This window comes from Chlorocebus sabaeus, chromosome 4 (assembly GCF_047675955.1).
Source record: "Chlorocebus sabaeus isolate Y175 chromosome 4, mChlSab1.0.hap1, whole genome shotgun sequence".
In the NCBI taxonomy this organism is placed as follows: domain Eukaryota; kingdom Metazoa; phylum Chordata; class Mammalia; order Primates; family Cercopithecidae; genus Chlorocebus; species Chlorocebus sabaeus.
The window spans coordinates 2,775,775-2,790,717 of NC_132907.1; the positions used below are offsets into that span (position 1 = coordinate 2,775,775).

General features: G+C 35.9%; 1 protein-coding gene across 8 annotated transcripts in view; it reads left to right on the plus strand.

The window, feature by feature from the left end:
- KIAA0825 (KIAA0825 ortholog) overlaps positions 1–14,943 on the plus strand; it is a 495,887-nt gene that overhangs the window by 149,130 nt on the left and 331,814 nt on the right. For all 8 annotated transcript variants that reach the window (XR_012092698.1, XM_073014582.1, XM_073014579.1 and 5 more), the window contains one exon: positions 8,498–8,608. Coding sequence is in view for 7 of the 8 variants with exons in the window: in XM_073014582.1 (XP_072870683.1) it covers positions 8,498–8,608 (111 nt within the window). In the remaining variant the exon portion in view is untranslated. The remainder of the gene's footprint in view (positions 1–8,497; positions 8,609–14,943) is intronic.

The window sequence follows — 14,943 nt, forward strand, 5'->3', positions numbered from 1 at the left end:
ACTACTTTTAGAAATGGAGAATTCTTTCAGAAAGGGGAAGAAACAGTGAGATAAATCACCATACGGTTGATATTATGTACATAATGGTTCATAATCATAAAAAGCTCAAGTCTGAAGCCCATAATAAATCCTAGGAAACTAAACTGATTTACCATAGATGAAAAAATTGCTATGCTCTCAGTTCAATGGGTCATTTCATCTAAGAGGAAGGCCCTGTGAAAATTGGGAACAAAGTTGACAAATTTCATGGATTGGTCATGGTGAGCAATATTGAATTTCATGCTTTGTCACAGATGAATTGATAAATTTTAGCCCCCCAATGCATTTGTAAAACAAATAAATTATTACCAAAGATTGCATATTTTAATAATAATGTAACATACATTCATTATTGTTAACCTATGGCTTTTTGATACATTTTTAACAACTATGCAAGTACTCAAATCTCTATGATTTGTGCATTAGATATTGCACTGTAACCTCATTCAGCACATTTAAATTGCTAATTTCAACCAGGATTACAGAACATTTTACGCTAAGCACTGCCTCTGGTTTTTCTTAATATAAAACATAGATAGCTATATTGCTTTGAAGCATGAACAAAAATCTAGATATACTTTAATTCTTTTAAAATATTTCTCAGTTCAAAAAATTTCAAAAGTTTTATCCATTTATGTTTACTTAAATGTCATGATTGTTTTCCTAGACTATACATCTAATCTTTGAAATATACTTTGTTTTGTATTGACAAATGAAATCTACAGGGCAGCATGTTCTTTGCCAATTAGGGAAAAATATATTTGTGTGTTGCAAGAACTCTATTGACTTATTGGGCTTTTTTACACATCCAAGATATGAATCCATCATACTATTAGCATATTAGAAAAAATTGTGAATCTCACATTAAAAAATTAAACCACATTCATTGAGGAATTGGTGAAAAGTAGCAATCAGATGTTTATAGTATTGAATTTTTATAAACGGTACCTGACATTTGTCACTCTACGTGATATGCCCTTTTAGAAGGTGACTGCCTTTATTTCAAGTAGTTCTGACAGATGAACTGAATGTGTTTTCCTTTCTGAACTTAGCGTAGGACCACGAAATCCCTGGACAGGAATACATGTTTTTAAAGTCTTTTCAGGAAGAAGGAAACCTGTTTGCAAAAATATGTGTTCTTTTTTAACTTGCCTTTATAGATTTCTGTTAGAGTGTTGTAAAAGAGTACTTCAGCTTTGTTCTCCAGGGAAAGGAACATGCTGAAACAGAAAATATTCACCATGTATTTTCCAAAGTGCTTATCACTTATATTTCTTTCATAAAGGCAGTTAAACTGCAGGTTCCAAAGCATATTCACATACATGTTCATACACATCCCCACCCAGTGATTTCACATGTTGCATTTTGGATGCGTAGACTTTAGTTTTAGTTCATGTGTAGCAGGTTAAAAATTAATTACTAGAATTTTTGGGTAAATGCAATTCAGCTTGAATTCAACAAATGTTGTTGCCTCTCTAGCCCCTATGATTAAAGACGAGGGATGCAACAGTGAGCCAGATGTAATATCCGCCACAAGTAATTTAAGAAAGGATGATGATATTTTTTATTTTAAATTAAAATAATATTGTCCTCCCTAAATCTGTAATAAAAGGTAGAATTAGATAATGAATTTCATATGTATATCTAATATCTATATCTGTATTTATCCAAATGTTTTGATGTGTTATATCAAAACTCCTAATGGTAGAAACTTTTTGAAAGCTGGCTATTTCAACATTTAATAAGATGGAAGTGTGGGATTTCAATACAACTGCCAACAAGTCATGCAAAAGATAGGGTCATCAGAAATATACCCGAAGGTAGATCACTAAGCCAAGGAATAGCAGCCTCATCTTGGGGTCCATTCGTTGTCACTCATAAGGCTTTTTTAGTCACCAAATTCCGATGCTCTGTCTATAGTTCTGTTTCAAACTAATGTTAGGGCTTTCGAGGTTATGGCCCTACCCTTTGTTTAAAAAGAAACTATTTCACTGTCTCTCAGAAAATAAATAGGCCTTTGCTTTTCCTACCTCAGGAATGACTGGCACACCTTGGAAAATAGGCAGGTCCTCAAGTTAAGCGTAGAATATGCTTATGTGAAATGTTGAGCATATGGTCATATGGCCCAACAATGAAAGTATTATGTCCACACAAAAATTTGTGTAGGAGTGTTCAAAATGTTAAGTCCGTACAAAAATTTATGTAGCAGAATTCTTCAAAATAACACAATGAGAAAGCAGCCAAATGTCCATCAAGTAGTGAATGGATACATAAAATGTGGCATATCCATACAGTGGAATATTATTCCGCAATAAAGAGGAATAAAGTGCTAATATGTGCTGCCACAGGGATGAACCTCAAAAACATGCTAAGTGAAAAAAGCCAGACACAAGAACCCACATATTGTTTGATTCTATTTATTAGAAATGTCCAGAATAGGCTTATCCGTAGAGACAGAGAGTAGATTAGTGGTTACCAGAAGGTCAGGAGAGGAGGGAATGGGGAGTAACTGCTAATGGATACAGAGTTTCATTTGGGAATAAAATATTCTAAAATTCGATACTGATGAAGGTTATGCAGCTGCATAGTATAACCATCTATATAGTATATATATAGTATAAACCATCTAATTATATACTTTAAATGGGTAAATCTTGTGATATATGAATTATACATCTCAATAAAGTTGCGAAAATGAATATAGACTGAATGGAAGTTTAAACATACTTAAAATGATTTTGTTTTTTTTTAAATGGTATCTGGCAGAATGCAAAATTTTCCAGAAAGTGAAGTTTCTTGTCTTAGTCATTTTGTTTAGGTTCAATGATTCCCTTTATCCACCTTCCTGTAAACATTATTTTAAAAGGGAAATCTCATTTAAAAAAAAAAAACAAAATTAAACAGCTTTATGTGTCATCCTAATAAGGTTAAAATACCCCAAAAGAGCCAGTCATTAAATTTAGAGAGGGCTGCTCCCAGAATATTCGACTGGCTGACTCCTGGTGTACCCCGAGGTCCAGTCTTTCTCTCTCTCCACCTCCTGTCCTCAACCTGCCCGTTGGCTGTCTACCACCCACAATTGCTCTTCACAGATGGCCCTTAAAACTCATCCTCCTTTTAACTAAGCAAGGTCTGGTAATACCTTTTATTCATTCTTTCTTTCTTTTGCCACGTATTTACTATGTATCTACTATGGGCCAGTTATTCTCTAACCTCCAGTTATCGTTTGCTAACCTCAAAGAGTTATTTTCATCATGAGAAATTCAAGGCACTTAAATGTCACCTAATGACATTTAGGCAACAACTTATGGTCTCAGGTATAATGCCGGTTTTTGAAAGCGAAGCAGCGACTTAGAATTCTGTTTAAAATCTTGAATTCAGTATTCATAGGTAGTTGTCTGTGATTCTAGGGCCATCAGAAAAGTTCACATGTCCTCAGTTAGCTCGAGCTTTCCAGGGCTATCTTAGTTACTCAGTTTCACATTAATTCTGCCTTGTCTAAGGTTGTGGTCTTCTTTTGGTATGATTTATTGCACGCCTCCAGTGGTCCAGGCACCATGGCAGGCACAGATGACTCAAGAAATCTAACCTGACCCTCCACTCTCATAGAGCTTACATCCTTGGGCTACCTTAATTCAGTCATGGAGGTTTATTCCATTAACATCATATTATGAGACCTGTTTCTCCTGCGGGGGCAGCCAAAACAACATGACACAAGAGAAGCATAAAACCTAGCTAACTCTTTTTAGCTCATCAGTTCTTTTCACTTTTGAGGTGCATTGGTTTTTATCTCCTTTCAGCATCTGGCTAAATAAGCCCAAAGACCTGATCAGTTTTGTTAAAGAAAAAAGGAATACTGGCAACATAGGTGTAGATCAGAGAACCCAGAGAGAGTGAATCTAGGACAGAGTGCTGGTGTGGTCAGCAAAGAGGCAGTAAAATGCTAAGGCAAGGAAGGGGCATGGCTAGTTGGGGTGGGAGGAAGGGCAAAGGCAAGGAATTTTCCCCAAATCACTCTTTTCCCCTTAAGTAAAGTCATCTTTACAGTGTGTCATTTGGGAATGTGAAGAAATGCACCTGCTTCAAACTTATGACATTTATTTTTAAGAAAGTATTTAAATTTGCTGTATCAAAATTCTCTTACGTCTTGTGAAAAATATAATTCTATGGCTCATACAATTGTATTTTACTCTCCACTATGAATTATTTAGAGCATCCTCTCTTTTAACTGTATACCAAAACATCATTAGAGGTTATCTAATAGCTAGCTCATAATTTCATTCTCCCATTGAGGCTTGTGGGCCAATTTTCACCCTGTTATACTCTCTAGAATAATGAAACTAATTTGGGATCTTGCTGTGGAATTAAATGCTCATACAGATCTCACTCCCTTTGAGACCATAAACATCTGCCATAATATCTCTTATAGCCAAATAACCTTACTATAACCAGTATGACTGAGAAACTGTCAGTGGAGTAAAAGAGTTTAGGTACTGGCAGAAACGCTCAGATAAATACCATATTGCCAATGGTTTGTCATCTAAGAAATTTATGTACTAAATAACCATGCCATTATTTTTAGATCCTCCTTTATTTTGTCTAGTTGTGAGAATAAAACTGCAGCTAGGCAACCACTTAGACTATCAGAAATTTCATGTCAGTTTTGAAATGGCCATAGACTTTTTTAAGGACTATTTCTACCTATTGTTATCTTATATGATATCTTACTTATATTGAGCACTTATTGTGTACAAGGCACTTCCCTAAATGCTTTAAATACATTATTCTACTTAATGTTCACACTGACTCTGAGGTGATTTACTATTTTAATCCCAATTTTACAAATGAGAAAACTAAGGCTAAATATACTGCCACCAGCATTGCCTGTTAATAAAAGCATATTCAGGATATAAGCCCAGGCTCTCTGGCTCCGGTTCCTGCATGTGCCCATACACCACCTCTATATAACCTTCGATGACCTTACCCTTAGGGTATGGAGCAGATAAAAAAGTAAATGCAAAGGGATTAGAGGTAGAGTTAAATCCTATAAAGAAACAAACCAAAATTAGAGTATAGAGAGGGGATAAGGTTTTGAAAGGGGATATATTTTAGAAAGGGTAGTCAGAGAAGACTTAGTAGAGAAGCTTCAGACGTAGAGCAATCTATGGAGCTACCTGAACATGACAGAGAAGTCATCTAGATAAGGTATTCATTCTTAGAGAAATAAGGTAACCCTCAGGCAACTAGACAAATAGGGATTTTATGCAAAGAGATCAAGGAAGTGTGAGGGAAAGTAGGCATAGGCTATGAAAAAGGCTACAAAGATATGTAGTGTCTTTGTCCACATTCTCCAGTCCCTCCTGCTCTCTCCTCAAGACTTCCATGTCTTGTCCCATCCTTTTCTCTGAGTCTTTCTCTTCCTTTGAGACTGCCTTTCTCTCCAGGCCACTTGCTGCATCTCCTGTCACATTGTACCAGCACCCTCCTTTTCCTAGCTCTCTTGCAGTGGCGTGGTCCTCCTTATACCCTCACTTTCTTGGGCTCTATCCAGACTCTGGTACACTTTTAGAGAATATCACCCACCTCTCCTTTTATACCTTTTGGCAATTCCACTCTTTGCCAAATCTTGGGTAGCTCCTTTTTTCATCCTTCCCCACTTGGGTCAAGCCCCTGATCCTTGCCCCATGTGTTTGTTAGCAGATAGCCTTGTTCCTGTGCTTCTCTAAGAAAATCCACACTATCATGAATGCACTTTAACTTCTCATTTCTGTTCTTAATAATTATTCTCCCCACTCACCTCTACATCCTTTGATTACTCTCTGATCAATATGTCTATTTTCCCAATTAGAGTAAATCTTTTTACCTGACCTCTTAATTGCATTTACCTCCTACTCATGGCCTTTTAAATATTCTTTCTATCTTGTCTTGTGGCTCCTTCCCCCAAACATGTCCTATATTTAAAAATGTTCCTCTATTACTATTATGTTTCCCTCCCAAAACAGTTTTCATTCATTGTCTACTTTTATACCTACCACTCACTCAGTGCACTGCAATTGGACTTCTACCCTCAGCATGCTAAGCTAGCAACATGGGCAGGGTCCTCCATACACTCCCAATTGCTAACTCCAGTGGATTTGGTCATTTTCTCTTCTCTTGGCTTCTCTAACACCACTTTCTCCCGTGTCTTGGCCTACTTCTCTGATTATTCCTTCTTGGTTTTGGTTGAATGTTTCTTTTTCTGGACTTGCCCTTTAAGTGTGGGTATGTTCCAGAGTTTTATCTTTAACCATCTTTACATCTTACATTCCTTTTTTTTTTTTTTTTTTTTTTTTTTGGTGGGGGATGGGGTGAGGGGGTGTGAATTCATCCATTACTATGGCTATACCATTATGTTGATGACTTCCACATTGGTGTCTTCAAACCAGACAGCTCTTGTATGTGCTGTATCAGTAAATCTAAATTACTATTCGATGCCTTGGATGTACTTCAGATGTCTGTAGCCCCCTTAACATATCTAAAACTAAGTAAAATACTTGAAATGTATCCTAGGCTTCTTCGTTTTCCTTAATTTTCTCCTTCTATCTTCCCACTCACACCATCACCAACTCCATGTCATTAGGAGATGAATATTGTTTGTTCTATGAATTTAAAAGGTTTTATATTTGTCTCCTACTTACTATCTCCTGTCTTTTACCTTGGTTCAGTGTCTTATCCTCTGTGACCTGTCTACTACAATATCGCCTTCATTATCTCCCTCCCTCCTGCCTGACTCTTTCCGCTCCCCTCACTACTGCTAAAGTGATTTTTCTAGGATGTAAAACTGCTAGTGTTAATCCCACGCCATAAACTCTTCAATGATTCTTTATTGCCAGTACTAAGTCCAAACTCCTTAGAAAAACATATCCTGGTACCTGGTCTGGCTTCTGCCTACTTCTCTAGCTCACATAGTGGAATACATGGGATGGAAATATTACAGCCTGACTTTGAAGCTTATTTAAAGAATTTCTGTTTTGATCTGAGATTTACTGAGGAAAAAAAGCCTTTTAAAGAAGAGATGATATATTAAAGTCTAAAAAACATCCAAGTCTATTTAATTAGAAGATGTTCTATTTAGCAAGATAATCACGGGGAAAGAGGGGTCAAATTTGAAAAAAACATGAAGATACAAGAAGCAAGATATGGAGTGAAAAGATAAAGGTGGATTTTCAAAATGGAATTCTGTTCTGGATATCAAAAGACACTTTTGCTCCTGTACTGTATATAAACAGAGGTGGTACCACCTCAAAAATTCCATTTCTAGAGCATTCTCAGTCATTACTCTTAACTCTGTGTAGGAAAATATAATCTCCTGTTGTTATACATTTTTTACTAGCCAAGTTATCTGCTAAAGATTTTATGTAACAAATTCTTTTCTATTGTGTCAAGATTTAGAGTTGAGTTTGAGCCAGCCTAGAAAAATGTTGCAGTAACTGTTGATAGTTGTACATCAGATATTCAGGTTGCATTGTTTTAATTTTGAAATTATAATTATGTATTTTACAATTAAATTCTTCTTTATAAACCCTCTCTAGACCCTTAGAAGTATACAAAATTAATTATAAATTCTAATTAATTATTTCATACTTATAAATCACTTTAAAGATTAAAAAGAGGTACCATGATGCTAAAATTTTTACATTAGTGAAGCAAACACTGGCATTTATTGGATCCAGGTTGAAGAAGATAACAATGGGACGTAAAAATACTGCTCATGGGAAACTAAGTAATATTCATTGTACTATTGTTTATCCTTTTGTCATGACAAATTGTACAACATGAGATTTAAAAAAATTAAATGATAATGGTATTATTACACCTTCCCCAAGTGTAAGGATTGTTTTATAGAGGTTCATAAAAATTCTAAGTCTTAACTTGTGGTTTTTCATGGCTGTGCTGACTTGCCTACCTGGCCCCGAGTCACCTATTAACATAAATCCCAAGCGGATGAAGTGGGGGCATTGTCCATTCTAGCACAATACCGTTTTGTGTAAAAATCATTAACTGAGCCAGGCACAGTGGCTCATGCCTGTAATCCCAGCACTTTGGGAGGCCGAGATGGGCGGATTGCCTGAACTCAGGAGTTCAAGATCAACCTGGGCAACATGTTGAAACTCCGTCTCTACTAAAATGCAAAAAAGAAAAAGAAAACTTAGCCAGGCATGGCAGCACGCGCCTGTAACCCCAGCTACTTGGGAGGCTGAAGCAGGAGAATCACTTGACCCTGGGAGGCAGAGGTTGCAGTGAGCTGGAATTGCGCCACTACACTCCAGACTGGGCAACAGAGCAAGACTCCGTCTCCAAAGAAAGAAAGAAACAAAAAAAATCATTAACTGAATCCTAAGCAAAAATCAAAAGTTATTTCAATGGTCATAGTTAATGTTTCCTGTATATTCTAAACTAATGATTTGTATTTCCCTAGGACTTTTCAGCATGGCCTGGATGAGTCTACTTCAGATTCCTTAAAATCATGTTTTAAGCAACCATTATATTGGGTTTCTTGCATATCACATTTCTACCCTTCTTTACTCAGGTGAGAGCCTCTAAATGCCATACTATCTGTAATTCTATGATTCCTTTTAAAATTTAATAGAAATTTTTATCTGTGGATATAAATTAACTTATATCTTACAAAAAGAACTTACAACTTTTCACAATTGGCAGGTAAGTAAAGAGTATTATTTCTCTTTTCTTAGCTCAAGAATCAAAGGCATAGGCCTCATAATTATTCTACTGGCTTATAGCTTTAGTGATGTAATGGAAAACTGTAAAGTTTTGGAATTTAGTTTTATTTTAAAATTTGTCTTTCTTGATATATGACTGGGGATTTGACAGTTCTCAAGCTAATTATCAAACATAGACATGTAACTAACTCAGAGCCTTAGGTAGAAGTTGAGAGAGAAGTAACTTTTTAAATTATGAGTAGGATCTTTCACTTTTACTATTTAATTAACAGCACTTAAAAACAATAAAAATCATTTAAAGTATGAAATGTGCTTCCAGAGTAATCTGATGGCATTTTGTGGCATTATGTGAAATGGCAGTTTGATTTCTTGCTAAATATAACATTGGAAAGTACCTTTCCTTGGTATCTGAGAATAAAGATATCATGTACAGCTAAAGGAGATATTGTTAATCCCCATACATTCTTGATTCATCTTGGAAATACACTATCAGCTATTTTACCGTCTAAGCTGACTCTGTGTCTCTCTTGAGGAACAAGATTGTCACCCGTAAATAGAAGGTGTGAAAACCTTATATACAAAAGTTTCCATACACACAATAAACTTACACTGTTTGCCTAATGTGTGCCTATTTCCATATGGGTAATGAAAAATCCAACATTAATGAGACATAGACCCCATCTTCAAGGACCTCAATGTATTGTTATTACTTCATTTACATATAAAACTTTGTCTACATTTCTGATTAATTCCTTATGATTGAGTCCTAGAAATGGAATAGTCTCAATGCTCTGTCATCTTGTGTGTAAATACATCTTGCCATCTTGCACATAAATATATTTTATTTCATTAGGAATTAAACAGCCAACTCCTTAATATTCATTGCTGCAAAAGTAACAAATGACTGGATCTCTTACAGTGTGAGTCAAGCAAACAAGCTCTGTCATTTGATAAGTTCCTACGTTTATAAACATATCTGTTTTCCATGTTATTTTCACATTTGCTTTAACCTATTTTACTGCCTTCTCTTATCTTATATCTTATATCTGGAACCACTAGAGTTATTTTCTTTTAGTCATAACTCTGTAAGACTTCCACTTCCAAGCTTGCTCAGATCAACCCAGCTAGAGTCCTGGAAATCAGGATGGAAATGGGCTTATCTTTCAAACACTAATTCTTATATTAACTTCTTTCTCTTTCTATATCTACAGGAAGCAAAAATGCACATTTCTTTTCTTTCTGTTCTGTTTAGCAACCGATCCCCACTATTGTCCTAACACGAAGACTAGGACATGGAGATGACTATTCAGCTCATAGTGGAAATGAAATTTTATGCAAATTCCTGAGGACAGTTTAGTAATATGTATTAAAAACTTAAAAATATTTTTGCCCTTTTATCTAACAATTCTGTTTCTAGGAATCAACTATAAGCAATTAATCAGAGAGGCTGACAAAGTTTTATATATGAAGATAGCCATCGGAGCATTATTTATAAGAGAAAAAAATGGAAATAAATATTCTACATTGTAGCATTTAGTATGGGATAGTGGCATAATAGACTATTGTGGAGTGATTAAAAGGCTGGGTTTTGAAAAATAATTATATGGGGAAATAATTGTGGTAGATAAGGTAGGGGGAAAATTCAGGTTAGTAATTATATCAAAGCCAACCCAGTTTTTAGAGTGATAAGTGTGTACCAGACACAGTGCTCAGTGCTTTACATACATGATCTTTTTAAAACCTCACACTAGTTCTGTAAGATAAGTACTCAGGTGCTTCTTTTATGGAGAGCAAAGTGCTGTATAGGCAGCAATGTTCTGGAGAGAAGAAAATTGGAGGCCAGGCTCTGAACTCAGGCCTGTTCTATTCTAAAGCTTAAGCTCTTGACAACCATACCCCTGCCTTTCAAAGGGAAGAGCAGTTCAGGGTGATGTTAACAGGTGTACATGAAAAATCATTCTACTGCACAAATAAGATTGTCAGTTATTAATTATGTAAGGTCTTTTTTGTGATTTAACTTTGTAGGGACTCTGACGTGCTGGTATGTAGTGTTTAGCTCTGCTATGATCTGAACGTGTCCTCCAAAATTCATTTGTTGGAAATATAATCCCCAATGCAACTGTGTTGGGTGGTGGGGTCTAATGGAAGTTATCTATATCATGTGGGTTTTTCTGTCTTAAATGGATTAATATTACCATAAAAAGGGCTTACAGGGATGGGTTCATTTTATCTTGCCCTTTTTCTGCCACGTGAGGATGCAGCAAGATCACTTCACCAGATGCTGCTGGTGCCTTGATCTTGGACTTCCCTGCCTCCAGAACTGTGAGAAATAACTTTTTCTTCTTTGTAAATTACCCAGTCTGTGTTATTCTTTTATGGCAGCACAAAATGGACTAAGACAGTCTCAAAGGAATGATCTAGTATGCAGATTCCCTAGACTTGCTGGGCGAGAGAACTCGTTTTGCAGAGAATTAGCAATTATTGGAAGGTGGAACATCATTGGGAAGTGTTGAACTATGCTATATTATCATATTTAGAGCACAAAAAAAGTACATATAGAAAAATAAATATTGAAAGGATGTATAGTGGTGGGTTTATAGTTTTTATCTGTGGGTGGTAGGATTGCAACCAATTTTAATTTTCATCTACATAGTTGTCTATATTTTCCAAATTTTTTATAGTGATTATAATTTAATTTTATTAATTATGAATACTTTTTTTTTGTGATGGGGTTTCACTCTGTCACCCAGGCTGGAGTCCAATGGCATGATCTTGGATCACTGCAACCTCTGCCTCCCAGGTTCAAGTGATTCTCCTGCCTCAGCCTCCCAAGTAGCTGGGATTACAGGCACGTGCCACCACGCCCGGCTAATTTTTTGTATTTTCAGTAGAGACGGAGTTTCACCATGTTGGCCAGGCTGGTCTTGAACTCCTGACCTCAAGCGATCCACCCACGTTGGCCTCCCAAAGTGCTGGGATTACAGGCATGATCCACTGCGCCCAACCTGTGAATGCATTTTTTTTAAAAGCAAAAAGAAAATCTGTTTTCTTTGATTTCTCTTTTATTCACATGGCTTAACCTGTAACCTCTATACAGATGATTTCCAGTTCTACATCTATAGCTCTGAGTGATTACCTATACCCCAGTGGTGTATGTCCAGCTGTTCCTATTTCTTGAACACCCGCTTTCTTTCAATGCCATGTCTTCAGATGATCCTTCTTTCCCCTCTTCCCTTGTCCTTCATGCAGGGAGTCTTTTTCTATTAGGAGTAACAGTATTGCTACCTGCTTCCAAAATAGAATCTTGATTATGATTTCCATGCTGAGCCTTTTCTTCCTCTAGTCCTAGTTTATTATTGTGTTCAGTTCCTTCTTCTTCCAAACTTCTCTTAGAATCACCCTTGTCTCTCCACCCCCTTATAACAACCTTAGTCCATTTTACTATTATTTAACATGTTTAAAAGACTGTTTTCATTATGTCTCTCTCTCATTCAGAAACCTGTAGTAGCTTCTGCTTCACCCACACTGTCACTCCTGGCTTACTTGTTGGAGAGTTTTCTGGCTTATTTCCTGGAGAGTTTTCTCTGCTCCAGTTAAGTCAGTCTCCTCTTGTGTCTTTAAGACTTAGTTATTCCATATTTTTGATATTTAATTTGTTGCTTATTCTCAGCTTCAGGCCTTTGTTTATGCAGTTTCCTTTCTTGGAATACCCTTGGTTCTCTCCTTTGTCTTTCTAAATTCTCCATGCAAGGTATAGTAGGAGGACTCTCACTGATATCCCACCTGCCCATTAGGTGTCATATTCTCAACTAAGTCCATATAATCTGCCTAGAAAGATGTGATCCATGTGATTTGTAATCCAGTGTGCTCAGAGCACTGTACAATCAGAGGAACCCAGGGCAACAATAAAAGCACTTTTAAAATAACTAAAGTTATTGATTTGCATTTATCAGACATTACAGTGGGGATTCCTAGACCACCATTATATAAACTTAAAAATCTCACCTTTCCATTAATTTCCCTCATCTGTATCAGCTGTCTGTGTGAGTCTTTCACCCCCAAATTATCCTTCAAAACTCTATTCTTCACTTTAGCAACTAAAATGAACTGTTCCAGGAAATACGGGAGTGGGATGATGACAAACAAAAAATGTATTAGGCCTATCTTTTGGTAAAGGGGAAGGCTGAGAGGAGAGGTGACTGAAATAGTTAATATCATGAAGGAAGTTAGTAAGTTATTCACCTATTTGCTTACTTATTTGTACCTGCACATTGTTTCAGAAAGAATTTAAGTCAACGTTTAGCAATATTAAATAAACTAAGATAATTAATTAAAAGTGGGTGAGAATGAAAGAAACAAGAAGGACATGAAATTCAGAATACAAATAGAGTTAAAAATGTAGTATGGACCATAAATTTGTCTATAATCTTACTAGAGAAAACTATGAAATGGATAAAAACACAATTTTTCATGTTCTCCTAGAACCCTGGGAATAGAGTTTAGAAGAGTTTATTTTAGGGAAAATAAATATATTTTCAAAGCAGTGAGTAAAATGTACTATATTCATTGTCCCTAGCAGTGGTATAGGCTAACAATGTGAGTTGATTTAGAAAGGATAATCAGTTTCATACTGGATTAAACTAAGACATGTGGAAAATGTATTAATCTCAAGGTTAATACAGATACCATATTGTGCATTCATAGAAATGTTCAAGAAAGAATGCTGTCCTAGTCAATTATAATATGTTGCATTATAATGTCTTTTATCATTTTGTAAACTTTCCTCTTCATGTGGTTTTAAAAAGTATTTTCAGGTCTTCCTTAGCTAAGTAGGTCATAACTGTACACTGAGTCCAAGAAGTATAATCAGTGCGAGTAAACAGTCCATTCATTTTAACTACTAATTTTCTTTTATGGTGACAACATGATGCTTTCATTCATGGCCAGTCCATTTTGAGCTGTATATATTTCTTTCCACTGGGCTTTTTGTTTCTACTATGCTTCTATTCAATGTAATCCTGTTTCGTATTTATCTATATCTTTTCCTCCCTAAACATATTAAGCTATCTTTGATTTCATTATATTCATATTACATGCTATGTGGGTCTTTCCTTTTATTTAGTTTAGCAAGATGTGTTTAATCATTCCTTCAGTAAATGCATTCAAAAAATGTTCTCCATGTAAGGCATTGTACTAGGTGTCAATGGTGAAGGAAGAGGCAGGCAATGACATTTGAGACAAAGTCCCTTTCCTCATATTATCACATGTTGGTGAATAAATCAATTGTATTTGCCTACTTGACCACAGTATGTGATACCATTGTCTACTCCCTCCAACTTGAGATATTCTCTTGATTTCCTCCTGAGATATTTATCCACTTTTGTCTTCTTTCTTTTCTGTTGCTTCTTTTCTGTTTCTGTTTCCTTTGCAGGTTCATCTGCTTTAACCTGGCAATTAAATATTGAACGTTGTTAGTATTCTATACTATAACCTTTTTTCTTAGATGATGTTATCATTTCTATGATTTCTTGCACTCCTTGTGTGCCCCCAAATCCATATCATTAATTTTAATCTCTCCTAAGACTACAGATCCATAATATATGGGTACCAACCATACATGACTACCTTCTTGAAATTTACACCTGGAAATCATAAAGACATCTCAAACTCACCATGACCAAAACTGGACTTAGGATGTTTCCCTCCAAACAGATCCTCTTCTACTATTCCCTATCTCAGCTAATGGTATATACATCCAATTGTAGAAGCCAGAGACTTAGACTTAGGAGGCAATTGGACACCTTTTTTGTCTCCTACATACCAAATCCATTACTAAGTCTCATTAATTTTAACTTCTAATATCTAGTCTCCATAGTACCAGTTTCACCTTAGTCCCAACTACCATCATCTCTCTCTTAACTACTCCAGTGACCACTAGCATTCTTCCTGTATATATGTTGCCTTCCATTTCTAATATTCTCCAACTGTAGCAAGAGTTTTCTCAAACCCAAATCTATTTTCAAAACTCACATTTTATCATGGCATACTTATGGCTTACCTTCCATGAATTAACCATTATCCTTAAGTATGTACAAAAAACTAGCATAGCGTATAATATCTACATAGATGTGACTCTTACCCACTTCTCAACTCTCTTCTGATACCCGCTACTCTGTGAATTCTG